This window comes from Festucalex cinctus, chromosome 21 (genome assembly GCF_051991245.1).
Source record: "Festucalex cinctus isolate MCC-2025b chromosome 21, RoL_Fcin_1.0, whole genome shotgun sequence".
Classification (NCBI taxonomy): domain Eukaryota; kingdom Metazoa; phylum Chordata; class Actinopteri; order Syngnathiformes; family Syngnathidae; genus Festucalex; species Festucalex cinctus.
Genome location: NC_135431.1, coordinates 12,695,590 through 12,722,892, shown reverse-complemented (window position 1 = coordinate 12,722,892; position 27,303 = coordinate 12,695,590). Strand labels below are relative to the sequence as shown.

The following is a 27,303-nucleotide window of genomic DNA, read 5'->3' as shown; positions in this document are numbered from 1 at the left end:
TTGACCAGCACATCTATCCTCAGTTTTGAAAGAAGAAGAGAAAAATGTATCACCTAGTCACTGCTTTTGTATAGGTCAGTCTTCAATTTTGCTTTGGCACCATCTGGTGGTATGTTGGTGCTGAAGTGAGTTGAGGAGTTTTATTTAGACCTATTTGCTGCCATCTTGGGGCAACCAATGGCTATTACAGTACATTCTAACCCTCATGGGGTGGTTCACTATTTCTTTTCATTTGTATGTATATTTGTATTTGTCTGGTTTTTTTTTCTTTCAGGAAGATGTATGAAGAAAGTTGATTGAAAACGATTCCTCTATACTTCCCAAAGCCGAAAAATAATACAACAAGTAAATTGTTGAAGCTGCTTTATTGACAAAGTGGTCCAAGTCCATAAACTACGTGGGGGCATCCGTGGTGGTGGTGTTGGGGTTATGGCAGGGGGCCGGACTGGCCGGGCAGGAGGTCTCGGGGCTCCCAGGGGTGCGCAAGGTGGATTTGCGCTTGCCGTTACGTACGGTGAGCTCGTCCTTGGGCTTGAACGTCAGCGGTACGAAGCCGTCGGCGTCGGCCACCAGGACGATCCACAGGGGGCCTGGAAAAACAAGAACAAAACCATTGGATGGGATGTCAGATAGCGCATTTGTTGTTTAGGCCTGTTACATGGCAATAAAGTAAGCTGCTTGTGTTTAAACGCTTCTAATCTGTCCTGGGCCGTTAATCACATCCAATTATAGCTCAAATGCGTGACAACCAACGGTTTCGACAACGGCTGGACACGAAAAAAAAAAGAAGAAAAAAAAAAGACACAAATGGGCCAGCTGTGTGCATGTAAAATTAATTTTTAAAGAGCAAAATAATTGCACTTTTTAAGAGTATCATATAATTACAATTATTCAACCAAACACATTTAAGGCCTAAAATTGTTTATTTTGAAAGTCATTCTAAATTGAAAATGTTCTCCATTTCTTTTATGGGCGTTTACAATTTGTGAAGATGTAGGCTATATAAAATTTTATAAAACAATTCTTTCTAATTTGTATTTTTTGTTTGTAATTCAAGTACAGTACAATCAGCCAATTATTTAATATATATATATGCTTTTGATTTTACCGACATATTTTACAATAAGTCAATTAGCCAATTAATTCCATCTGTTTTTATTTTGAATTAATTTAGTAGTAACTTCACCAACTGAAATATGGCAGTTCAAAAAAAATATTTTATTTATCATAAATCAATTCTCAAATTTTATTCAGAATTAATTTGGTAATAATTTCACCATTTTTAACTGAAATATGGCAGTTCAAAAATAGATTTATTTTGTTATTTAAAAGAAAATCAATTCTCAAATTTTATTCAGAATTAATTTAGTAATAATTTCACAATTTTTTAACTGAAATATGGCAGTTCAAAAAAATATTTTATTTATCATAAATCAATTCTCAAATTTTATTCAGAATTAATTTGGTAATAATTTCACAATTTTTAACTGAAATATGGCAGTTCAAAAATAGATTTATTTTGTTATTTAAAAGAAAATCAATTCTCAAATTTTATTCAGAATTAATTTCGTAATAATTTCACAATTTTTTAACTGAAATATGGCAGTTCAAAAATAGATTTATTTTGTTATTTATAAGAAAATCAATTCTCAAATTTTATTCAGAATTAATTTAGTAATAAGTTCAACAATTTTTAACTGAAATATGGCAGTTAAAAAAAAAGACTTATTTACAATAAATCAATTCTCAAATTATTTGATGAAATGTATTATCATAAATTCATAAAACAAATTTTTAACTAACCAATTTTAGGTGAAAAAAAATTATGCAACAAATAATACAGGACTCTTGACAATGTATGTGGTCATTGGGCTGACAAGCTAGCTGGGAAAAACACAGGAGTGAGTTTTAAACTTATACCATGCTGCATCTCCACGACGGTGAGGTTGAAAAGCTCCTGGAGGGCGCGGAGACACAACTTGCCGTCACATAAGAGCATCGGACGCCGTTCGTCGATGAACACGTTCTCAGACAGCTGCTTCTGTGAGCCCCAAAAAGTAAGTACGCAAAAAGTCAAGCGCTGCTTCCGATTCTGACGCACACTACGTCCACCAGAAAATACACACGTGTGCACAGTCAACCTCAGTTATATTGTGGTTCAATCAATTTACTCAACACTCCTCTGTGAAAGCCCCCAACCCCCAAAAAAATAATAGGTTATGTATTCATCGAGAACGTTAGCATTATTGTATTAAAACATAATAAATCATGATAAAAGAGAATGTATATACGCCAGTTTTATAAAGTGTAGTACTGTAATAATAGTGATGTATGTGTGCCTTTAAAGGGCGTGGTTAAAGGGCATGGCCTAATGGGTGAAACCAGGAAATGGCTAGTTTCCGTGTGAACAGCTGGATGTGAGTTGTGGCTTACAGCAGCTTCTAAAAACTTTTACGTTCGGGTAAACGTTAAGTCACCACCTTTACAGATTTTCTGTGATGCCCTCACATGTGGGAAAGGAGAGAGAGTTGTAGCTCAGTAGCTGCTGTTGGCCACAGCACACGCCCGCACACTCACACAAACGTTTTTTTTAGCGCATTAGCAAAATACTAAATTGTTTTCCTGGTCACTTGTTGATATGCAGAGCTAAAAAAAAAAAAAAAAAAAAAAAAAAAAAAAATTACAAAAAGAGTAAGATTTTTAGCAGCTAACAGTTTCTTTAAACCAAGTGGAAATTACAACCGCCCAAGCAGTTTTCTATGTGAACATACCTGACATGTGACATTGAGGTAAGGAGGCTCGGCTGCGGCCGGGTAGGAGCTCGGAACCTTCTTGCCGTTCTGGGCGTACTCTCGGATCTCGCCCAGGCACTGCTGCACGTCTGCGAAGCGAGTGGACAGCCGCTCCATGTTGAAGACCAGATGCTCCAGGGCCCGGTCCCTGGAGGATCCGCCCGGCGTGGCCACCACCGGCTCTGGTATCGCCTCCGGTCGAGGTGATCCGGCCCGGCTGGAGTCCCTGCTGGTCTGGCCGGCCACCGCCAGGCTGGTCATACGGCCGACGTCCACGTTCTCCATGGCGGCTGGCGGGGAGAAGTCCACGGAGCTGGCCACAGGGCTGGGCTCGGGGCTCCTCACCTCCTCCACCAGCTTGCGTCTGCTCCCGGGTGAGCGCGGGACTACTCCCGCCCCGGGTAGAACCAAGTCCTTTATCCCCACCCGCTCCCTATCCTCCTTGGGCAGGTGCTCTGAGTGCCTCCTAATCCGTGATAAATTAGAAGCGTTGACAAGGGAGGGGGCCCCCTCCCCATCAAACTCTTTGGTTACCAGGCGCAGGATGTACTTTTCCGTGTTAGAGGATGGGAGGAAGGCGGGGTCCATGGACTTCTGCCGGCCTACCATCATGAGCAGAACCTTGTCGCTGAGGAAACACACCCCCTTTGGCCTGTCGGTGGCCTGCAGCGAGATCTGCTGGATGTTGGGCATGGCCGATGCCGTGATGCGGTACACCAGCACCACGTTGCAGGCGTTGGACGCCACGGCCACGGTGGAGGCGCGCGGGTCGAACGCCACCAAATCCGGCACCAGGATCCCGGGGATGCTGACTTTGCGGGTGGTGACCACCTTGCGGTCGTACGTGATCAGCACCAGGTACGAGGAGTCCTGACCGGAGCCCGTGACCATGTCCTTGCGCTGCAGATGGATAAGCGGGCTGGGGTCCGAGCGCCGGTGCCGGGCCAGGAGGTGGGTGAGGTCTACCGGGCCCGAGGTGGGCGTATGGGACCTCTCAGCAAAGTCAAACGATAACCGTCTGGAATCTTGGTCATTTTCTTGCATCTGGACTCGTGAGGCGTCCACCTCGAAAGCCATGCCGGCGTTGAGGCCGCACAGCTTCTCCAAAGGCAGCTCCGTCGCCACAGCAACCTGACAGTCTCCCGTTGCCTCCGTGGCACAGATGTAGCCCCCCACGTCGAAAATGGGGCAGAAGGAGCATGCCACCAGGCTTTTGTGGATGTCGTTCCAGATGTAGGAGTGGAGAGCGGTGCCGATAGCCACCACCAACCGGGTTCCGTCTTTAGTCCAACACGCGCAATGGATCAGACCGCTACCCTTAATATCCGCTTTGGTCCTCCTATTGTCCACTCGTACCGAGAATAGCACCGAGGCGTCCCGCTTGGTCAGGAGGGCCAGAATGTCCAGTTTGGGGTGCCAGACGCAGCCCTGCGCGAGCAACGGGAAGGGCTCGCTCATCTCGCAGGTCTGCGTGCACAACAGCTTGTTGTGCTCCAGCGCGCTGAGCTGCAACTGCCAAACGCTGACGTGCTTCTTGTGCTGCACGGCCAGCAGGGCGGGAGAGTCGGGGCAGCACAGCGGGCCCCAGAAGAGCCCCAGGACATGCTCGAACTGCCCAATGACGTTGGTGTCGCCGAACTTGGCCTCGCCGCGCTGGAAGTACAGCGTCGTCAGGCACACCTGCTTGCCGTCGGTCCATGCCACGCCATGCACGGGGTGGATGGCCTGATGCAGCGTATTGATGCCGCTCCGTAGCAGCTTGGCCTTGCCCAGGTCCATCCTGGCGAGAAGGTCGGCAAAATAATCGGAACAGCCGGTAGTTCCTCACCCTGCAGATTAGAACCGGCAAAGGCTCGCCTCCTGGGTTTCCTTCCAAGTCGGCACCTTAATCTGCTCTCCTGAGCCGAGGGTGCGATGACGAACACTAATAGCCGATTAAAGCGCAACGACCTCGACACGACACTCCTGGGACCTTTCAGGACCCGAGGCCGCTGACGTTGCTCACTTAATCACATGTTGGGGATGAGACATTTTGTCTTTCTCATGGCCTGAACGGAGTTGCAAATGGAGACAAGTAGGGTTGCAAAGGGTTATTTTCCATGTAAAGTTAACATTGGAAATTTTGGAAAGATCACGGAAACTTTCTGTGGAAATTAATGGGAAATAACAGGGGATCCATAGTAATTTAATGGCAAAGTATCATATTCAATCATAATTATGCAGTAAATATTTTCTCATCATACGCACACACCCATGCAAAATACATAGCTCTCCTTGCCCGCATGTGAGAGCATTACAGCACTTTAATTGCTCTTTTTTTGTTTCCTGTTAATTTCCATGGAAAGTTTCCAATTTTGAAAAATTCTAGAATTTGCAACACTAAAGACTGAGCATCATTGTGTTGGAATACTATTATTAAAATGTTTTGTAAAATTCTGACAATTTGGATGCATGCTTTTTTGTTGTTGTTTTTTTCCATTGCCGATGTATTGGTATCAAGTTGTAATGAGTGACTAAGTGCGCCATGTTCAATGAAAGTTTGTATTTTGTGTTTCTCAACAATATTTGATTAAACTAAAACACATTTTGATCACAACTGTAAGTATCGGTACTACGTGCATACACTTCCGTCCATCATGTCTTAAAATAATTGTTTACACCTCTAGCATGTTCCACATGGGTGAGACTGCAATCACCTTGTGCTCTAACTCCATGTTTAGCTAGCATAAACAACCTGGGGAGGGGGGTGGGAGCGCACAGAACAATTTGGAGACGATGCGTATTTTGTCGAGTAAAAGCACTTACGGTGGATGTAAAACTTCACATTTTGCCGGCGAAACAACGCCTCGACGTCAATGTTTACAGGCTTTAACCCGGAAGTGATAATCGGACACCACAGAGCTGTGCATCATGGGAAACGTAGTTGAATTTATGTTGCCGCTACTGTAATAATTGTCCTCATAATAGTTTCCGAATTCTATTATGACTAACAGATATTTTCAAAATGTATTAATAGCCTGTCGGACAGTTGATGATTAATGCTTAATGTTTCAGACAGAATTTATTCACTATGATTAGGTTTTTATGTATTTATGTATTTATGTATTTATGTATTCATTCATTCATTCATTCATTCATTCATTCATTCATTCATTCATTCATTCATTTATTTATTTATTTTGTCTACGTTCTACCAACTCTCTCTGCCATAACCTAAGTCACTGAAATGCCACCTCAGGTAGTTTCATAAGCATGTGATTGTGACCCGTATATGTCTTCATCAAATAAATTCATATTTGGTTTATTTTTTATTTTGTGGTACAACACAGGCAGTTCTCTGGGCTTTTTCAGGCTCCTTGAACCTTACAGCTGTCCCATACAAATTACAGACATGCACATACAGTTTCAAGCAACCCATTTGTGTAATACCTTTTATTTGATTTTACACACAGTGAATTTGAAAATCAGACACAGGTTAGATTTGACCACGAACATATGTATGTATGTATATCTATCTATCTATCTATCTATCTATCTATCTATCTATCTATCTATCTATCTATCTATCTATCTATGTGTATATATACATATATGACTCCCCTTTTTGACTCGGAAGTGATTCACGACCAGTCCCTGCATCATGGGAAACATACTTTAATTGCAATTCAGGCTCATTTCAAAAGTTTTTTTTCTCGTTTAAAAGTAGTTTTTCCCAAATGAAAGCACCAAGAGGAACCTGCTGTAAATGAAACGGTTGGTATTTTATCTCAAGCAGTAACTATTAATCCACAACAAGCAAACACCGCTCTGTCAGCAAGTACTCCGCATCGCCGCAGTGTGGCGCCGCCATCTTGTGACAGCCCACCGCCAAAGTCCAAAAATCCGCTCGCTCCCTTCTCTCATAGCTCGGCTGGGAGGCTCTCGGCGGCGGTCGGGTGACGACTGCATGCTGTCCTTCGGCGGACACCGAGCTGTAACTGTCGCGGCCATACGGGGAAACGCTCGCCTGAGAAGGACTTATGTTCCACGGCTAAAAGTCGACGACGTATTGCAGAACCATGGGCGTGGAAGTCGAGACAATATCACCCGGTGATGGTGAGTTACTGCCCCGAGGGGGCTTGGTGGCTCTCTCCCTCGGCCCCGAATCTATTGTTTTTTTAATTTTAGTTTATTTGTGTGTTATATTATATTTAATCATGTTAACCAGGTTAAAATCACATCAGTTTCCCCCATGAGATGAATGGAAATGCCATTAATCCTTTCAGGCAATTTGCAACAAAAAATCTGTACAGTAATGTGTTTCTTAAATATGGAAATAAAATCACGCTACAATAATGTATTTTATAAAAACGTGCAGTAATAACATAATTAAATAGCGTGTAAATAATTTGTGCGTCTTGATTTTATGCTTCAATTCAATTTTTTGTGCTGCTCCTTCCTCCCTCCAATTGACTGACATATTAGTTAAAAAAAAAAATGTCCGTCTAAATCATATTTGATCACTATTTGCCAAACCACTGCTTGTTGTGAAGTGAGTTGAGTTCATTACGTTGTGGCATAATATTATAGGCAAACAGCTCTAAATTAGGACGGAAGTATTAAAAAATAGAACATGGAAGTGGTAGTACGTCCGAATGCTTCGTAAGGTTTGTAAGCAGCAGTATTATGTCATTAGCGGTGTGCAATGGTTGTACTCTGATATAGTGGGAGAATACTGTAATATGAACGCATCTGTATTTGTTTCCCACAGGAAGCACATTTCCAAAGAAGGGTCAGACGTGTGTGGTTCATTACATAGGTGAGTGAGTCAGTCCTGCTGTGCACAATCTTACAGTATGTTGCCCTAGTGCTATTGTTTTATATGTTATATAGTCATGCATTCTCATATTGTCCTATTCTGACCTACGATATATTTTTGCCAATGCTGAGACCTTTTGTCCCATGATCTTCCAATTCATCCTATATTTACTTACATCATTTGTGGTATGTGGGCGCCTTCTTTTGGTATTCAAACAAATCACTGCCGAAGTAAAGTTCAATTGTATTGAACGCTTGAGAAAAACTGGTCTAATGTAGCCCAAAGCTGTCCGATGCTGGCCTCAGTTGACCGTCCAGCTATGTCTATGCTTCATGCTTTACGGTCCTTTTTGTTCATTTTTTGTGAGCTGCACCGCTGCGACATTGGGGAAACACATTTGGGTTGGCACGTGCCTTGGGCGCTTGTTCGACGCAGACAAGTAGGTCAGACTGAAAGTAAACAAAACAAAAAGCAATCCTCGTTTGCTATCAGCAACGTCTGCGGATCAGCAGGTTTATGATGTGGCTATAAAAACACTGCCTCAGACTCTGCGCCGCAGGCTTTGTCATGAACACACGTGGCTGCGTTGCGATACACAGTATGTGTAACAGTCACCTTTAGTTTATGTATAAAGGATTATAAATGAGAAACGGCACCGTTTGCGTTATTGCTGCTTTCCTCCCAAACAAGGTGTCAACACCCCCATGTCCGCCTGCCTCCCTGCTGACTAGATGTCATTGGCGTGCGTCACTCACATCCTCCGCATTCTCTCACTCCATGTCCTCCCCCATTTTGACTCATTAAATCATCATGCTCCTGGCTGCTGGCTCCAACTCAGCCAGACGAACCCCACAGAGCGATAAACGCGCTATTGACTCTGCGAAAGGGAAATGGTGACATGAAAACTATGGTCGGTGTTTGAAAGTGCAGTCCCCGAAGCAGGTTTTCAATGAGCAACGTCAAATTAGGTTGGCATGCCTGTAGACTGGCAAAAAAAGAAAGAGCCATGTTGGAAAAGTCAGCCATTTTGGTTCGAAGCAGACATGTTAGGGTTTAAGTTGCCGATTCTTCAGGTTTTTTTTTTTTTTTTTGTCAGATGACTACCACATTTGAACCCCGCAAAATTACAAATAATTTGATTATTATTATTATTATTTTTTGTTATTGCAAATGGGCACAGCGTGGCAACAAAGTTTGACAGCTTTCCTAAAAACGCGAAACTAATAAATTGATTTATAAAATTCAGCCCTCAAATCCAATTTCCCTGAGCAACATGAAATTTAGTAGCCATGTCTGTCATGAGGAGACCCACAAAAAAAGTCTCAGGAAGCCATGTCTAAAAGGTCACAGAAAATCCGCTAATTTGGTTTAAAATTACCAATTTAAAGTCAATTTCGTGATTTCCTAAGGTCCTTCAAAGACAAACTTCCTGTAAAGTTTTTGTTCAGTTGCTACAGCTATGTTGTTTTTGTCATTGCGTATACGCATAGCATGGTGACAAATTTGGAGAACTCACCAATAGTCATAGAACTGTAAACTTGCACTGAAAGTTGCATGAAAATTAAGCCCCCAAAAGCCAGTTGGTTTTAGCAAAATAAAACATGGCAGGCATGTCATTGAGTAAGCCCACAAAACCATTCCCCAGCGGCCATCTTGGGGGTCATTTTGGCCATGTCTGGTGGGACTTCAAAAATAATATTTGTCCTAGCGTTTTTGTCCAGTTGCTGCCAAATTTGAACCACCAATTCAAGACAGTCTAAAAATTTGACTCGCCACAAAACAAATTTAATTACAAAGCCAATTTCACAACATGAAAACTTTCACCATGTCTACCATTAAAAGCATCTCCGGAAAACGCACAGGACATTCTGCCATTTTGATTTGAACTAAACATTTTAGGGTCCGTTTGGCCAATTCTAGAGATCCTTTAAAGTCAAACTTGTCCTTGAGATTTTGTGTGATAGTTACCACATTTACTGGACAGATGGAAAATGCTAAATTGTGAGAAATATTTGTCACCATCATTGTGTGTGGGTGGAGCACTGTGGTGAAATTTGATGGCTTGCCAAAAAACACAAAATGGTAGTTATGTGTCCGCTTCCATGCCGCCTCTGTGGGTTAAAGCCTGGCCCACTTTTTGTTTTATAAGAGCAACGATTACGCTACGATATGAGGAGGAAATCTGGTGATAACGGTTAGCCACAGATTTGGGACGCTAGTCGCTTAGAGGTTTCCTGCTGGCTAAATAGAAGCAAAGATAAAGAGGCTGTTTGTTACATAAAGTATTTTGTTGTTGCTTTCTTTCACTGGAAGCGAACGTCACATTCTGATCTCCTCACTTCATCCCAACCTCAACGGGAACACTGGCCACGGCTGTTTGTCATCCTCACTTTGGGATTCAAACCACGCAGACACGCGTGCACACAGCGCAGACGCTCGCTTACATGGCGTGCAGCTGACCCTGCCGTGACTCGGGCGGGAGGCAGAGACTCCCAAATATGGCGAGCGAGAGGTCACGAGGCTGACATTTTTGAGAAAAGCCGCTCACGCTCGCACATGGGGCTTTGAGTTAAAGCGTGGAAACTAATCTGTTGTTCTGATTCACTTAGTGATCATAACATTAGGTACACGTAGGGATACAAAAGGGTGGAAAATGTACACTAAATGTCTGGATTGCTTCTGGTAAATTTGTATGGAAAGTTAAGATGTGGAATTTTTCAAATTGAAAACATTCAAAAGGGCATAATGGGAATTAACTCTTTGACTGCCAAAGACGTTTCATGATGATTAGTAAAATTCCAATGAATGGAATGCGATCTTTCATTTCGTAGCCACATTGTATATGTAGTAAAGGCAAACAATATTCTTTTTGCCTTGAAAGATGAGTTAAAATGCTCAAAAGCGGCTGGCACTGTGGATTTTTTTCTTTTGTTTTTATAACGCCTGGCAGTCAAAGAGTTGTTAACTGGCAATTGAGCGTTGGCGTTTCAGTACCCAGTTGCTCAGTTTCTTTTTCGCGGAGGGGTAGCTTACTTTTGATTGGCCGAATTGTAATGTTTATCTCACAAATGTCACACAATAAATGTATTTGGCATATTATGGTAACCGGCTTCATTGCAATAGTCATCTCAACCAATATAAATAAAGATCAAATGACAAAAACGGCATCCATGCGAGGAGTAGGCCAGGAGGATGCGATGATGTCATGCCTAAATGTGGACGTCATTCCTCACTAATGTTGGCGCTCCAAACATGGGAATAGACCTCTGGACTTTGCCTTTCCAAAATGAGGATGAGGGAATGGTTCAGTCAGTAGTTGTAGAAAATATCAGAACACACCCACATTATATTAATTGACATAAAATCCGACATGAAACTCAAAAAGGAACCTTATGTACAGGTAGTCAGCTATTTTGGTTTGGAACCGCTTTTTTTCTGTGATTTCTGCCATTTTCACGCATAACCGTTATATTGTCATATTGACGGTTTTAACTGAGAAATTGTTATAGATTAGTCTAGTTTTGATGCAGTGTTTAGTCCTAGTTTGGCAAAGCTATAGTGTTGTGAGAGTCGCAGCAGCTGTCGGGGCTGGACTGGCACAAAAAATCCCATCTGCCTAGTTGGCCGTCTCAGCCCGACTCCTGCCTAACATATAGTTCTGCCACTGATGTTTATTGATGATGTTGCAGTTTGCGATCTACATTCCAACTGGATTACCGGATTAGTCCCTCTAAATTGTGGACAAGTCTCTTGGGGAAAAATGTACGAAACTAAGAATTAAAAAGCACTGCATCGGCCCCAAAAGAGGCCGGCCCACAAGGAATCTGCCCTGTATGCCAGATGGCCATTCCAGCCCTGGCAGGTAAACACCTCGACTTGTACATCATGTTCACTGCACCACCTCGTTTGGTTTCACAATTGATTTCAATGATCTTGTGGGCTTCATATGGCCCACAGGCCACAGATTTCCCACCCATGTTGGATGAAGTTCTCCCAGTCACCTAAAGCTACATTCTTGCAGACTGCAGTGTAGGCTCAGACATAAAGCCTGACATGCAGCTTTTCTCATCCACCCCTTTTAATGCAGGGGGGGGGGAATCACGCTGGCAGCGCCTCTAGTCTGTTGGGGGGTGGGGGGTGTCGAGACAGGATATGGCAGAGTAAAAATAACCCCGCCTCTGTTAGCTCTTAATCTTTTTTTTCTTTTCCTTTTTTTTTGTGCCGACGCAGCCAAAGAACTTGGAGTTTTCTCTTGAGAATCGTAACTGGCGGCGTCAGGATCAGGAAGGGATGAGAACTACCACCCCACCCATGCTCCCATAGCTGATAGCAGTAGAAATTGCAGTCATTTATGCTACATTGTGGGAGTTACCTTGCAAAATCAGCCACAATGGGTGAAAAGTTGCAAAAGAGAGAGACTGTATAAAATGTAACATCCGTTTATAAAGACATCATAAACGTATTTGAACACAGCAAAACTAATTGCGAGCAGAAAATGTTTAAAAAATGCATCATGATAATGTGCAACTCCCACATAGTTCAAATAAATATAAATACACCTGTTAGGGTTTACATGGCTCTTCTTCTACCACATAACTTGAGCTAGTGTACCTAATAAAGTGGCTTGAATGCAGCTGTCAATCATGACGGCACACCCTCTTTTTATAACTTCAGCTACAAGATCAGTCTGGAGATTTATTTAACACTGCCTAATGTTAGAAACCACCCTCAGGGCTTAAAAAAAAAAAAAAAAAAAAGAAGTGCCAGACGCCAACATTTGTGTCTGTCGCGGGATTTACGACATCTGCTGCAAACCAATCACCAGGGGGGGCCAAAAAGATTTGCCGCTTTTGTCAAGCTTTTACCTCAACTGTGCTTGAAACTCGTTTTGATCAGTTTGCTCATGAATTTGCTGGTAGGATTATATGGATTTTTTTTTTTTAAACAATATCATTATATATAGTTGTCCTGCTAGTATGCCAAAATTATCCTACTAGTGAGGACAAAGAGTTTACCAGTACATGCAAGTATAAGCATACTGGTACAAGGAATTTTATGGAGAACCCTTTAAACATGTATTTGTTAAAGAGGAGATCACAGAAGGTTGAGCATTTATTTGATATTGATGACTAAATGCTCAAACGTCCCTGTGAGAGGGCTTCATCCGCTGTATATCATATCGTATAATGCGTTACATTATGTTACTGATGTGGATCAAATACTGATATTGTGTTATATTGTATCCTTGCCAACTATTGTTATAGCAGTATTAAATATAGATATTGGGAATACGGTTATTTACCATGATACAGTATCAATACACCAACATCAAATATTAATTATTTTTGTCTTTTTTGCATTTTGTTGTTGTTGCTGTCACTGATGCATAATTTTCTTCCACTATATGGATCATGGCACAATCACTGTCCAATGAGACCACTGGGCCAATAGGACACGCCATAGCAGGTGTTGGCCCTCCGTGGCCTGCACTTGACGACTTCCTTGTTTGGAACCGATCCCGGGCCTTGCGGAGATCGGGCAAGCCTTGTGTGATTCTTAGAAATGCCCGGAGATGCTAAATTTAGATGGCTGGTGAAAGCAGAGAAGCGGCGCAGTTGTGGCGTTAAAGTGTGACGTTCACGCAACGTCTTTAGACGTCCAACTATTCACACTTGCCAAGTGAACACAGGCTGACATAAATTAAAGGGCCGTTACCGGAAGCGTATCGCATTGCAGCGCCGAATCATTTTAACCCACACCAAGAGTTTGTAGTTGGCTAACTCGGCTACAGTGGGCGCACATTCAGAACCGGTTTCTGACAGAACGTTTTCTTGTTTCAGAAGAGCAGTATTAAGAAATGGCTTAAACATTGTGCTTTCTATGTTTTTTTTCTTTTTCTTTTTTAAGTATAAACCTGGTTAAAAAAAAATTAACATGGTCATGGAGTTTCACTTATCATGGCTGGGTCTTCTGTGATACACAGGAGCTCATTGTATTGTATTTACAGTGGACATACAGCTACAGTTGTATTTACAGCTAACCGTTGGAATCAATAGTTGCGATTTTAGAAGTACTATTTTCCCTAGTTTGTGTCAGCATGACTATAGTGTTATACTGCCTCCCGGTGGCCAAGGTGGGCACAGCAGCAGGAGCAGCACAATGAAATGGATTGCCGCATTAAATCATGATGTACAGCATGTTGAATTCCTTACATTATATTGAAGTATTTATTTACTTTATAGTTCATAAAGGACAACAATATAGTGTTTTTTTCCGCATAAGAAAACAATTTGGGGTGGGGGAGCCTGTAGGAACAGATTGACGGAAAGATCATTTCAGGTTTTAAGTTCCAAACATGGTCACAGAATGAAATAAACTCATATCTCAAGGCACCACTGTCCAACAAATAAAGCTTATGCTGTTAGCAATGTACGCTATGCTAATTCCGAGGGATAACAAACCTGACCTTCCTCTGGGGGTTGTAGAGTTTGTTGAACCCTTTGGCACTCAAATCGTTCACGAGTTATTCAGTCAAAAATAATATTAATAATAATAATAAAGGTCTGATTCTGTTATTTCTATTTGTCTGCATTGCTGTATTTATTTTTTTTGTTCTCCCTCGACACGATGACGAGCGACGGCCTAGTTGTTAACTTTAAAAATAATCCAATAAACCAGGCCACCGCTTCCTGATTCATAGCCTTTGTGCATTTGGGAGAACTGAAACCGAGCCAAGATCCTGATAAGACACTACCGCCCTCTCGCCTCCCCGACTCACTGTAACGCTTCAGATTTTCCAACTAAAGCCCATCCCAAATGTGATGATTTGGTCTTTCTTACAGGTATGCTGCAGAACGGCAAAAAGTTCGACTCGTCTCGAGACCGAAACAAGCCCTTCAAATTCAAGATCGGACGCAACGAGGTGATCAAAGGCTGGGAAGAAGGCGTGGCTCAGGTCAGAAAATTGCGAATCTGACTCATAAACACTCACTTTGCACTTGTCACCATTCTGGCTCATTTACACTGGTTTTAGATCACGTCATAGGAGTTATTACATCTTGGCAATCAAAACAAGCCCTGCCTTATATGAGAGCGCAAGTGATAGAAAAAGAATATTATGCTTTTTAATAATTAACAGTAGATAAAATGTCATGGAATTTGATCGATTTTAGGCTTAGCTTGTGCAACAGTACCCTCTGCTGCACAGTAAGAAGAAGACAGGTTTTCGCCAGGGATACGTTAATGTGTTATGTACAGTGGTACTGTTACTTCAGTAGGGCTGCACAATTTACTGAATTGAAAGTCGGCCCTTAAAAAGGAGCTTCAATATAGTTTGGAGAAAAAAACTCACTGTGCGAGTGAAAATTTTACTTACATGGGGAAATTTGATTTGTTAATTACTAGTTACTATTTCGAGTTACATGATGTAATGTCATGCCTTCAACTACTTTTGCAGAATTATAACGTAAATATGATGACAAAACAATAGAATACACATGACAAAAATCATCCTAATAGACCCTTTTCCATTGAACTGTTTATTTTTGTTGTTGTATTCATAACCACACATTAAACTAAAAAATGATCATTGATTAATCAAATATTTTAAGTGATAAAATGCTTAAAAAATGTGAAATAGAGAAAACACATGATGTAAAAAATAAAAACAAATGCAAATAAAAGTGAATTGCTAAAATGATAAAGGAATAATGATTTTAAAAAATGTTAATAAAATGATGAAAAAATATAAACACAATTTAAATGTACAGTAATAGTCAAGTATAATTAAGAATACACTTTTTTTTTTTTTTTTAAATAGAACAAATTGATATGTTTTTTTTCTCCATATTTCCATTTACTTGCATGTAAAATTAATTGAGATTGTGAAGAATCAATCAGGGTTGGCGCCATACAATGATTGATATGTAACAGCAGCCATTTTTGTGACTGGGTAAACAAAAAACAAACGATTAGACCGTTCATTAACTTGAACAGAAACAAAAGCCAGGTTAAACCCGACCAACATGCTGCTAACTGACGATTTTAAAATACACGTTTTCTCAATTATTGGCTATTTCAAATTTTGATAACTGCTTGTGTGCTGTGTTAAAAGTTTTACGTGTGTATTTTGCTAATGAAGCAATACATGCTATCTTCCAGATGAGCCTTGGCCAGAGGGTGAAGCTCACCTGCACACCGGACGTCGCCTACGGCCTCACAGGCCACCCCGGCGTCATCCCTCCCAATGCCACGCTTGTTTTCGACGTGGAGCTCCTCAAACTGGAGTGAAATATTTGTGCAGGTCCCGGCTGATGCGCTGACTCCCTTCCAACCGCCATCCCTCTCTTGTTTGATTTACTATTTAAATGCATCTAAAGTCATACTATACTGCAATCAAAACACTCACTGCCTTACAGTATTAGCAACAGAGCATAAGCACATTACAAATGTCCCTGCATCTTGACTGGGTATTTTCTATATAAACATAACACTTACTGACGTAACTACTGACCTGACTGCAATGCCACTTTAATCAGGGTTTGTCCTGCTGAATGCTCCCGAAAATGTTGCAATGTTAACTATGTACCTATTGTATTTGTAATCCCCACAATAAAAAGCATTTACTGCACGTGTGTTTTCTCTAGTCGACCTGGTCTGATGGCGTACAGAACTGTTGCTGCTTACAATTTTGTTGACCAACTCTGGAATAAAATTGGCATGTTAACCATAATGTGTCCTGTGTTAAGTATTTACATTAGACAGATTTATTCAAATATTTTCACACTATCATACTTATAGTTTAAATACAATTTATCGCATATTTATGTTACATTTTATTAATAACATTAATCGATATTATTGACAACGTACGACCCTTAAAAGGTCTAAAATTGTAAGTTAACATATCCAATCGTCTGTCTACGTGCGCTTATTTTACCGCACCAATATGGCCGCCGGAGAGGAACACCGGCGTTGACTATTTACTTCCGGCTTTGTATGTCAGAGTTCATGGACTCTAATGTTATGGATGGACGTACGCAGGCCTTTTGGCAACATTGAAAGACCACAAGAAGAGTAAACAAGGTCAGGAATATACAATATACACAATAGGTGTGTCTTAAAATGAATGCCACGAATGCTGCATTTCGTAAACGCAAATTGTCAAAAAATATCAATTCGACACTGTTAGCTACGATGGGCTACGTAGCTGCTGCACCTAGCTTAACTTGTTTTTTTTTTTTTTTTTTACAATTGTAACAGTTTTTTTTAAATTTAACAATTTGTCATGAATGAACATGATTACTTTCATGCCCAGGATAAAGTTTACGTTATCATGTAGCTTATTATGGTCTCTATGATGAAGTGTAACTTTTTAGACTAGCTTTTAGCTCACAATGCTAATATGTTGTTTATACTCTATTATAATGTATTGATTAATGTAGTAGTTTTCAATTGTTTATGAACCGCATTGTGATTGTCCTATTGCTCATAGAAGTCAAGAACTATAAAGAACACTTATTCAAAGCCAGACCGTATAAACATAACTACACATGTTTACGTAACATGTTTAAATTTCCTTTAGAGCATCAGAAGAAAAACTGAGGATGAACAAGACAACGTCATGTACAAAAACTAATGTAGTTAGTTTTCATAAATAATTATTTTATTTTGGAATGAAATTGGAAAAAACCCCCAACAATAATCCTAAAAAGTCAATTACTTTTCTGTTCCTTGTAAGTATCTTGGCTTGTTGTTACAGGCATTACAAAAAGGTCTGTAATTTGTACTACCAAAAAACAACAAAACAAAACGATATGTTCATCCTAATATGTCTGCTTTACATCCTTCAGGTCATCCATGTGCGTTGTGAGGCCAGGGGAAGCATGCTGACGGCATACAGAGCATGCACCGCCGCCCGGCTCTTAGCCCGGGTGCCCCTCCACACCTGCAGTATCCACACCTCTTCCCAGCGTCGGGACCAGGTGGAGCTTCACCCCCAGTGGGCTGCCCTGGCCAAGAAGCAGCTGAAGGGGAAGAACCCGGAGGATCTGATATGGCACACGCCCGAGGGCATCGACATCAAGCCGGTGTACACCAAGGCCGACTCGGACGCGAAGGCGGACGAATTACCAGGCGTGTTTCCCTACACTAGGGGGCCCTATCCCACCATGTACACCAGCAGACCCTGGACCATCAGGCAGTATGCGGGATTCAGCACCGTGGAGGAGAGTAACAAGTTTTACAAGGATAATATCAAAGGTAGGGCTGACTGTCACCAAGGTCAAACTTGTCCATCATCAGCTTATTTTATTTAATTTTTTATTTATTTATTATTTTTTATGTTTTTCATTCAAACATTCATCTGAATCCTAAAATGTCCATTCTCATGTTTTCTTTGGTGAATCTCAGCGGGGCAGCAGGGCCTCTCAGTGGCCTTCGATCTCCCTACGCACCGAGGCTACGACTCGGACAACCCTCGGGTGCACGGCGACGTGGGCATGGCGGGTGTGGCCATCGACACAGTGGAGGACATGAAGATGCTCTTCGATGGCATCCCGCTGGAGAAGATGTCCGTGTCCATGACCATGAACGGGGCTGTCATCCCCGTGCTCGCCATGTTCATCGTGACGGGCGAGGAACAGGGCGTCTCCAAAACCAAGCTCACAGGAACTATCCAGAACGATATTTTGAAGGAGTTCATGGTGCGGAATACCTACATCTTCCCACCGGAACCTTCCATGCACGCCATCGCCGACATCTTCGCATACACCTCCCAGGTAAGTACAGGTAACCCTCGTGTATTGGGGGAATGTGTCTCACACCCACTCGCAAAACAAAAATCTGCGATATTGAGATTGCACTGCAGTGGTTCTCTACGTATGGCATGTGGACTCCCTCTAGTGGTGCGTGAACAGGGCTTCCGCGATTCATTAAATACCAGTTACTTTGAATTTGAGGAGAAAAATGTAGTGTTCCTCTCACAAATGTCCAACATGAAACACTAATGCCAATTAGTGGCAGAAAATTACCTGAACACAAATATATGACTCAATGTTTCACACTCCTTTTGCTGTAACTATGAGTAACTTATTGAATTACTTACTGTAAAATTACTGTACCAATTAACGAAAAAATACCACATTTGTATTTGGTAAACATATGCGTCCACTTTTATGTTAGTTAACTAACAAAAGTATGAAAAACTTTTAAAAGATATTTTATTGTATATTTAGAGCAGATATAATGCGCGATTAATTTACAATTAATCAGAAGTTAACTATTGGAATCATGCAATTAATTATGACGAAAAATTGTATCGGACTGACAGCCCTAAAAAACTGCATTAAAAAGTATTACATTAGATTTGATGATACATGCAGAAACCCTGGCGAAAGAATCATCAAATGAAATGTTCAAACTGCATCATGTTTTGCATTTTCCTAGAACATGCCCAAGTTCAACTCCATCTCCATCAGCGGGTACCATCTTCAGGAGGCGGGGGCCGATGCCATCTTGGAAGTGGCCTACACCATCGCCAATGGGCTGGAGTACTGCCGCACCGGACTCAAAGCTGGCTTGACCATCGACGAGTTTGCACCCAGGTAAAATGATGGCACGCTAAAATTTTTTTGGTTTGGAATTCATTTTACATTCACGCTGGTTCGCCTCTCGCCCCACTGCTGCAGTGGTACGTTCCTAACTCAAGTTCCGATTCTATTCCTTGAAATTGCTTTCATCCCGAAGTCCTCCACCATTCAGTAAATGTAATAATGAATGGTTCATCAAAATGAAGGTTAGGTGCTCCCGAGGCTGCGGCAGAGGCAGTCTTTTCACAGATGTTATGTCGATGAAAGGCTGTCTCACCAAAGCAATTATTGCACTTGGACAGGCGACCTGAGTGACATGTACCATTCACAATGTCTCACAATAGACAAATTGGCCTCAATAGAGTTTACGTGAAAGACTTTTTATGTAGAGACAGTGAACTCTTTTTTTTTTTTTTTTTTCTCTCCCTATCAGGGCCCATTTAATTTTATAAGGTCCTGCAGGGTCACAAAATCAACGATTTTTTTCTTAAATGACAGTTTTGCGATTTAAAGAATTTATTTTATTTCAACTTTAAACATCTTATTTTGGATGTGTTTAACATAAACTATTTTAAAAGTGAAATGTAATTATTAACTGTTTTTAATTAAAACAAATTCATCTTAAATTTAAATGTAATTCTCTTTGACTTAATTTCAATCTTTAAAGGGATACATTACTTATTTAGCCATTTTTAGCAGTCAAACATTAATATTTTGCCTATAAAAACCTTTAAAAAACACATTTCGCAACTTGCTGTCGACTGAAAATGACATCACAAGGGCTGAGGTAACCAATCACAGCTCAGCTTGTGAATGTCACATGACCAAACCTAGAAAACAGGTGAGCTGTGATTGGTTACCTGAGCCCTTGTGATGACATTTTCAGTCATTAGCAAGTTGCAAAATGTGTTTTTAAAAGGTACTAATTGTACGTGAAAAATAATGAGAGCATCAAATTAATTATAGACAAATTTTTTATTGCTATAATGGGCTAAGTAAGTTAAGTATCCCTTTAATAACTTAAAATATTAAATATGAATTTCAATTTAAATCTAAGTTAATTTAAACTTTAAGTATTTTAAATGTAATTTTAATTTTGAAATGTAATTTTATTCCTACTTTTAAACTCCAACAGAATTGCAACTTTATTAACTAATTTCCAATTTGAATGTATTTTAGTGTAAAGCTGTTTTAAATACTTCCTATTTATATTTTAATTTAAAATTTACACACGTTATACAATATCTATTTTTTTCAAATATTGTATTTATTTCATTACAGCTGTAATTTAATATTTAATTTAAGATTCGGTTTAAAATGTAATTACGGTAAATGTAAATATAGTATTGACTACTTTGTTTTAACTTGTTTTATCTTTTTTTTTTTCAAATGTTATTTATTTTCATTTATTGTAATATTTTAACTTCAGTTTAGTGTCAAATAGTATTCAAAATTTACATTTTCATTTGAAAAGCCTTTTTATTTGTTTCAATTAACACGTATGTCACCTATGATATATGCATGTATGTGTATATGGGCAAGTACCGGCCTCATTTTAAGGTATCGGGTATTCGCGACTGGCTGCCGATGCTAACCACTGTTACTTAACTCATTCACTGCCAATGACGACTATAGACGTCAAAAATCCAAGAAAATAGCCAGTGACAAATTTTGACAAGAAATTTGAATTTAGTTTTAGTTATTCATTGTTTTCATTCATAGTTATTAATCCCCATTGTTATTAATAACAACAATGACAACAATTTCATTGCTAAGTGCTACCGTCGTGCATAGTGATCGGTCTTGGTCTTACTGAGACCACAAACTGGGTCTCGACCTCCAGAAGTCAATTTAGTCGACTAAAATTGCTCCTTATTTTTGTTGACTAAAGTTGGATTAAAACTCAAATACAATCAGGTGACTAAATTATGACTAAGGCTTTAATTATATTTAGTCAGAACACTATAACTAAAACTAAATTGAAATTTCTTTTTTTTAATAAAAATTTTAATTTAATTTTATTTTATTTTTTTCTAAATTAACACTGGCTGTTTGCTTGGATTTTTGACGTCTATAGTTGTCATTGGCAGTGAATGAGTTAAGTAGAATGACAATTATTTGACATTATTATTAATTAAATTGGACATTTTAAAAGCAATTCTGGTATTGGTCGGAGAAAAAGTGGTATCAAATAACCCTACATGTATGTGCACATCTGCAGATTGTCGTTCTTCTGGGGCATCGGCATGAACTTCTACATGGAAATCGCCAAGATGCGGGCAGCCAGGAAGCTGTGGTCCACGTTACTTCGAGAAAAATTCCAGCCGCAAAACGCCAAGTCCCTCCTCCTGCGCACTCACTGCCAAACATCCGGTTGGTCTCTCACGGAGCAAGTGAGTGGCTCGCGAGCATTCATCATCAAAGTTTGTCCTGTAAATTTCATGCTAAATTTCCATGGGAAGTCCAATTCTCAGAATATTGCAACCTTATTCACCATTCAGGCCGTGTCTAATAAAAACACCGTCCCCAGGACCCGTACAATAACGTGATCCGCACGGTGATCGAGGCCATGGCGGCCGTGTTCGGGGGCACGCAGTCGCTCCACACCAACTCCTTCGACGAGGCCCTGGGGCTGCCCACCGTCAAGAGCGCCCGCATCGCCCGCAACACGCAGATCATCATCCAGGAGGAGTCAGGCATCCCCAAGGTGGCCGACCCGTGGGGGGGCTCGCACATGATGGAGTCCCTCACCGACGATCTCTACAACACGGCCTTGAAGGTGCGTCAGTGCAGACAGATCATCATATTGTAATATTGTATCATTTGGTTTCAAATGAGATATATTTTAAATAGAAGGAACTCATTTAAACTAAATTAAAATCATATCTCGGTGTAGATAACGTACAATCACTGTAAATGCATGAGTGTCTAATTTAGTGGCAGCTCAATTTTTTAAATATTATTTCATCTATTTTTTCAATTTTAATACTTTTTAAATCAGTTATTCATAATGTTACTTAGTTTCAGATAGTTTTTTTCTATTATTTTTTTATATTATACATGGAAACATGTTTTTAATTTAACCTGAACCACTTTTTATTTTTTAATTTTTTTTAATTTTTTTATATTTTTGCTATCAGGCTCGGTCCCCTGTATTTTATTTTTACTTTTAATTAAATTGTTTTATGCAAAAACTTCAAATTTCAAGTTTAATTTAAAAAATAAATTACATTTTGTTTGAACTTAGTTCAAACGGTGGTATAAAGATTAATTTACGTAATTAAAACTTTAATTCTACTTTAAATGCAACTTTCATATAATTTCAATGTTGTTTTAACTTACATTTACTTAAAACTTTTATTTAATCTTTAATATTCAATTTTAGTTCAACTTTAATTTTAGACATTTTAAAAGGGGAAATCAACCCCCCAAAAATGTCTGGACAATAATATGTTCTATGCAGCCTCACTCGTCTAAATACGGTATTGTGGTTAATATTGCATTAGTGGAATATGTTAAGCAGCAAAATCGAGCAGTTTTTATCAATATCAGAAGGCGGCCATTTTACCACTGTGAGAGTGAAAATAATATCACAGTTGCTCAGGTCTCAGGTAACAACCAATCACAGCTCAGCTTCAGAAAACAAGTGAGCTGTGATTGGTTGTTGCCTGAGCCCTGAGCAACTGTGATGTCATCTTCAGTCGACAGCAAGTGGCAAATGGCCACACCATGAGATAGATAAAAATGACTGGATTTAGTTGCATAACTCCTATTCCACAAATGTAATATTAATCAGAATGTCATGTTTAGACTGGCGAGGTCATATATAACATATTGTCAAGAAATGTTTAAGGTTGACTTCACCTTTAAGTGTAATTTTAATTTACCGTACGTTACCTCTATACAATTACTGAGTTGAGACAGTCAAGATGACATTGCTTCTCGTTTCCTGCTTTCCTCTTTACCCTGCCTGCAGTTCATCCGGGAGATCGAGGAGATGGGCGGCATGGCCCGAGCGGTGGCCGAGGGAATCCCCAAGCTCCGCATCGAGGAATGTGCGGCGCGCAGACAGGCCCGCATCGATTCACGTACGCCAGCGCTTCCATAATCAATGTTTCCCTGCGTTGCTATATTTCAAGCCTCCATACATTTGGAAATGCCCCCTTTCTTCTCTAGGGTCGGAGGTCATCGTCGGGGTGAACAAGTACCGCCTGGAGAAGGAGGAAACGGTGGAGGTGCTGGCTATTGATAACACCCTGGTACGACAGAAGCAGATTGAAAAGTTGAAGAAGGTAGGAAAAATGTGAAATACGCTTTGAATGTTAATTGTTTAAAATAAATAATAACTTTAGGACCTTTCAAGGAACAAAAAGACACTTATCTTTAATTTAGGTAATTTTTGGGGCTTAAAATCGATGAAATAATACAAAAATAATGAAATAAAAAATGCAATTTTGCATTATTGTAACATAATTGTAACTTTAACTTCATAGCAGTATAAAAATAAACAAAAAATATTTTAAAATATTGTCATTATAATAAATAAAATACAAACAATTGAAATAAAAGGCAATCATCAAGTAATTTACATTACGTCATCCATCCATCCATCCATCCATCCATCCATTTTCTCAACCGCTTACTCCACACAAGGGTCGGGGACATTAAGTCATATGATTGTCAAAAATAATTTAGCCACTCTTAATAAAATGAAAAATATACTAATTAATATAAATACATGTTTTTAATTCATAAAGTAATAATTGTGGTAATTCTAAAGAATAAATAAAAATAATTAGAATAAAACTAATATATACATATATTATGATTACACGGTAGATAAAAATAATGATGCAAAATTCAACAAATTTCTCCCTCGTCTTTATCAAACTGTGTGTGCATTGGACGACGTTAGTGATGAGTGTCATTTACGTGACAGGTGCGGGAGAGTCGCGACTCGGACGCCGCCCACAAATGCCTGGCCGCCATCGAGGAGTGCGCCCGCACCCGAGAGGGAAACCTACTGGCTTTGGCTGTGGAGGCGGCACGTGCCAGGTTTGTACTTAGTTTTTAAACAAATATATATATTTTTTTGTTCCAATATAATTGAAAAGGTCATCTGTTAATCATGAATTTTTGCGATTCGCAACCCGGCCTGGTCCCCGTTGACTTTTATTCCCTTGCTGATTGCAGATGTTCTGTTGGCGAGATCACTGACGCAATGAAGAAAGTGTTTGGCGAGCACAAGGCCAGCAGCCGCATGGTGAGCGGCGCGTACCGCAGCGAGTACGGCGAGCATGAAGAAATCGCCTCTGCCCTCAGCAGGTACTGCACACAAACAAGAAGAAACTATAGTAGTGAGTAAGTCGTTGTTTATCGCTGGGTATGTTCCTCAGCACAAAAGAAGTGAATATGTGCGTAATTCAGATAAAAATCTATTGGGATTTACTATGCATTTAAACAGCAAAATGTTAAACCAAACCATGCAATTTGGTGAACAAAAGTCCGCTAGCTTAACGCTCACGTGTGACATCATCAATGTGTTAATGGAAATGAGCATACATGTTGCAGTAGCAGCAACACATACAAACAGAACATACAAGAATACTCACACTCACTCATACATCACAAAATAAAGCTGAGTTCCCAACATAATAATCCCAGAGTGGCCGAATTTAAGAACCAGGAAGGGCGGAACCCTCGCCTCCTGGTGGCCAAGATGGGCCAGGACGGACACGACCGTGGCGCCAAGGTGATCGCAACCGGGTTCGCCGACCTGGGCTTTGACGTGGACATCGGGCCGCTCTTCCAGGTTTGGACAATTTCTCTCCTCCTCAAAACAAATCTGCATGTGACTGATGACTGTACTTATCGCTTGTTGTTGTGGTGGTTGGTGTCTGCTGTCCACCAGACGCCTGTAGAGGTTGCCCAGCAGGCGGTGGACGCCGACGTCCACTGCGTGGGCGTCAGCACGCTGGCCGCCGGCCACAAGACTCTCGTGCCCGAGCTTGTCAAGGAGCTCCGCAAGATGGGGCGACCCGACATCCTGGTCATCTGCGGGGGAGTCATTCCGCCACAGGTAACAACCGGCTTCAAAAATGAACCTCAGCCATGTCGGTAATGCTTGCTTATGTAAAGTTGGTATTAAAAAAAAATATTACAGTTGATTTAACAGTGAGATAAAGAAGTGAAACTCAAATATATTTGGAATAAAAATTTTATTAAAATAGACGTTCTGAGAAGACCATGTAAGACAGAACTGGTATAAAAAAAAAAAAATTAAAAAAAATGGCACGCTCTTTGAACACAGGATTACGACTTCCTGTACCAGAGCGGCGTGAGCGCCATCTTCGGGCCGGGCACCAGGATCCCGCAGGCCGCCGTGGACGTGGTGGACAACATCCACAAGAGCCTAGAGAACATCCGACAGGCTATGTAAAGGCCTATTTAGAAAGGAAATGTATCTCGCTTGCCATTATCATGACATTGTTACTCAAGGAGAATGTTTTCCACTCTCGAATGGTCATGATGATAATAATAATGACTACAATCATTATGATTTGTTTGTTATTTGCCTTACCAAGCATCTGTGATATAATTCTGGATCATTAATATTTGTATATTGTGTATATTTTTTTGGATTAAACATCACACATGCTTGAGTTGTTTTAACTGGATCTCTTCAGCTTAGTGAGTAGCAAAAGTTTTATACATGTACACGTACACTATCTATCTATCTATCTATCTGTCTGTCTGTCTGTCTAAAGTTCAAGCGTTACATAACATTGGTTTATAATTATTTTTCCATCTCTATTTTTCACCATTATTATTTATCAGTTACTCACGGCAGGACAAAACTAGCCAATCGGAGGCCCAAGCGTGACCCAATCATCTGTCAATCATTTTCTGAATGCCCAGTACAGTCTGCCACTCATTTTGCCAGCTACTCCGCTCCATAGCGCGTTTATAATTTTCTTGGCTGGATTATTTAACTCTGGTTAGTAACTTTAGTTAAACGGAAGAAGTTGGACAGCCCTCGAGAGACAAATCAAGGGTAAATGTAATATTCTCTATGTTGGACGGCAGCAATGCTGGGCCTAGAAAACCACCGCCAAAGTCGACGTTGTTAGTTTTGTCAGGTAAGTTCATTGTCTTCATTTGTTTTTAATTAATTTTACGTTCCAAGTAATAATAATAGTAACATTTTGTGTTTGGTAACTTGAACATGAATAAGCCATGATGCTACAATGTACCCAACTTGACTAACGTCGGTTTGTGCGCAATTAAGTGTGAAGTGTGAAGCTAAATCTTGCTAGCAGCTTCAACAGGTTCTGCACCTTTCACGCTATCTTTTGTCCCCAAAATATTTTCGTATAATAATGTGCTGGCAAGTGTGTGTTAATGTGACAAGTTAAAACATAGTTAAAGTCTTTGTTTCTCTTTTCACAGACAAGGTTTGTCTGTACCTTTTTTTGAACTAGTTAAAACTTTTAACTGATGCAATTAAACGTTTGATCAAAAATAAAGCACCGTTGAGCATGAAATGGTTCGTGTTTGTACTGTTGCGGCGCCCTCTGGTGGCTACCTTATTCATGCAACGTTTGAATTATAGGTTTCAGAGTAAGTAAATTCACGAGCAGCACTGAAGAGTGATTATAGAATTTGTGTACAACCTTAATGTTTGATCTGTACAGCTTTTTGCATAATGGTACAGGGTAACTGCTAAAAAAAAAAAAAAAAACGTACACGCGGACAAACTGGACAAAATACGAACTTTTCACTTCTGAAAATGGCTCAATGAGTCAAATATTCTTGTCATGAGGTACGCTAACCTTGCAATCACAAATGTTCAAGCAAAATGAAGCTCTCTTGATTCACTAACACAAGGTTGACAGCAGAGGGCAGTGTTGCATTTATCATCGAGGTCGGGTCACGGGCTTTTTATATGAATGGTCGATCAGCTTTGTGCATTCACCCGCTTTCAACCTGACCTTCGATGGTGTCCTGCAGCTGGACTACAACTATCAAGTTATCAACTTACGAAGTGTCAAGCGCGCATGCGGCTAACGAGCGTCCATCCTGCTGATCTGACGTCATTCACCGTCCATTCGCAGCTTTCTCTTTG

The 27,303-nt window shown here is 40.4% G+C and overlaps 3 protein-coding genes across 5 annotated transcripts; 2 read left to right on the top strand and 1 right to left on the bottom strand.

Annotated features, from left to right (window-relative positions):
• Positions 1–348: 348 nt before the first annotated feature.
• Positions 349–5,708, bottom strand: wdcp (WD repeat and coiled coil containing). The gene is made up of 4 exons (XM_077510618.1): positions 5,598–5,708; positions 2,772–4,840; positions 1,921–2,041; positions 349–590 (listed from the first exon to the last, which is right to left on the bottom strand). Exons 2-4 carry the CDS (start codon positions 4,569–4,571, stop codon positions 394–396), a joined length of 2,118 nt encoding a protein of 705 aa, XP_077366744.1. The 5' UTR covers positions 4,572–4,840; positions 5,598–5,708; the 3' UTR covers positions 349–393.
• A 701-nt stretch (positions 5,709–6,409) lies between these two features.
• On the top strand, positions 6,410–16,321 carry fkbp1b (FKBP prolyl isomerase 1B). 2 transcript variants are annotated; one of them, XM_077511204.1, is made up of 5 exons: positions 6,435–6,545; positions 6,698–6,887; positions 7,543–7,590; positions 14,433–14,545; positions 15,751–16,321. In XM_077511204.1, the coding sequence occupies exons 2-5, from the start codon at positions 6,851–6,853 to the stop codon at positions 15,877–15,879; spliced, it is 327 nt and encodes a 108-aa protein (XP_077367330.1). In that variant the 5' UTR covers positions 6,435–6,545; positions 6,698–6,850; the 3' UTR covers positions 15,880–16,321. The 2 variants fall into 2 exon arrangements, with proteins under 2 accessions (XP_077367331.1, XP_077367330.1); XM_077511205.1 differs by lacking the exon at positions 7,543–7,590 and having other exon boundaries at positions 6,410–6,887.
• A 224-nt stretch (positions 16,322–16,545) lies between these two features.
• mmut (methylmalonyl CoA mutase) lies at positions 16,546–25,840 on the top strand. Of its 2 annotated transcripts, none has more exons than XM_077511233.1 (13): positions 16,546–16,674; positions 17,442–17,850; positions 18,001–18,368; positions 19,036–19,193; positions 21,400–21,571; positions 21,709–21,957; positions 23,155–23,266; positions 23,355–23,470; positions 24,118–24,233; positions 24,372–24,503; positions 24,843–24,990; positions 25,090–25,257; positions 25,489–25,840. In XM_077511233.1, the coding sequence occupies exons 2-13, from the start codon at positions 17,475–17,477 to the stop codon at positions 25,615–25,617; spliced, it is 2,244 nt and encodes a 747-aa protein (XP_077367359.1). In that variant the 5' UTR covers positions 16,546–16,674; positions 17,442–17,474; the 3' UTR covers positions 25,618–25,840. The 2 variants fall into 2 exon arrangements, with proteins under 2 accessions (XP_077367359.1, XP_077367360.1); XM_077511234.1 differs by having other exon boundaries at positions 16,587–16,701.
• Positions 25,841–27,303: the final 1,463 nt, after the last annotated feature.

Bases quoted from the DNA above. Each gene is read 5' to 3' on its own strand.
- mmut (XM_077511233.1), top strand. From the start codon at position 17,475: ATGCTGACGGCATACAGAGCATGCACCGCCGCCCGGCTCTTAGCCCGG. The intron at 17,851-18,000 runs GTAGGGCTGACT...GGTGAATCTCAG, and splicing joins TTACAAGGATAATATCAAAG to CGGGGCAGCAGGGCCTCTCA. The intron at 24,234-24,371 runs GTTTGTACTTAG...TGCTGATTGCAG, and splicing joins GTGGAGGCGGCACGTGCCAG to ATGTTCTGTTGGCGAGATCA.
- fkbp1b (XM_077511204.1), top strand. From the start codon at position 6,851: ATGGGCGTGGAAGTCGAGACAATATCACCCGGTGATG. The intron at 6,888-7,542 runs GTGAGTTACTGC...TGTTTCCCACAG, and splicing joins GACAATATCACCCGGTGATG to GAAGCACATTTCCAAAGAAG. The intron at 7,591-14,432 runs GTGAGTGAGTCA...TCTTTCTTACAG, and splicing joins GTGTGTGGTTCATTACATAG to GTATGCTGCAGAACGGCAAA.
- wdcp (XM_077510618.1), bottom strand. From the start codon at position 4,571: ATGGACCTGGGCAAGGCCAAGCTGCTACGGAGCGGCATCAATACGCTG. The intron at 2,042-2,771 runs GTATGTTCACAT...TGGGGCTCACAG, and splicing joins ACCTCAATGTCACATGTCAG to AAGCAGCTGTCTGAGAACGT. The intron at 591-1,920 runs GTATAAGTTTAA...TTGTTTTTCCAG, and splicing joins CGTCGTGGAGATGCAGCATG to GCCCCCTGTGGATCGTCCTG.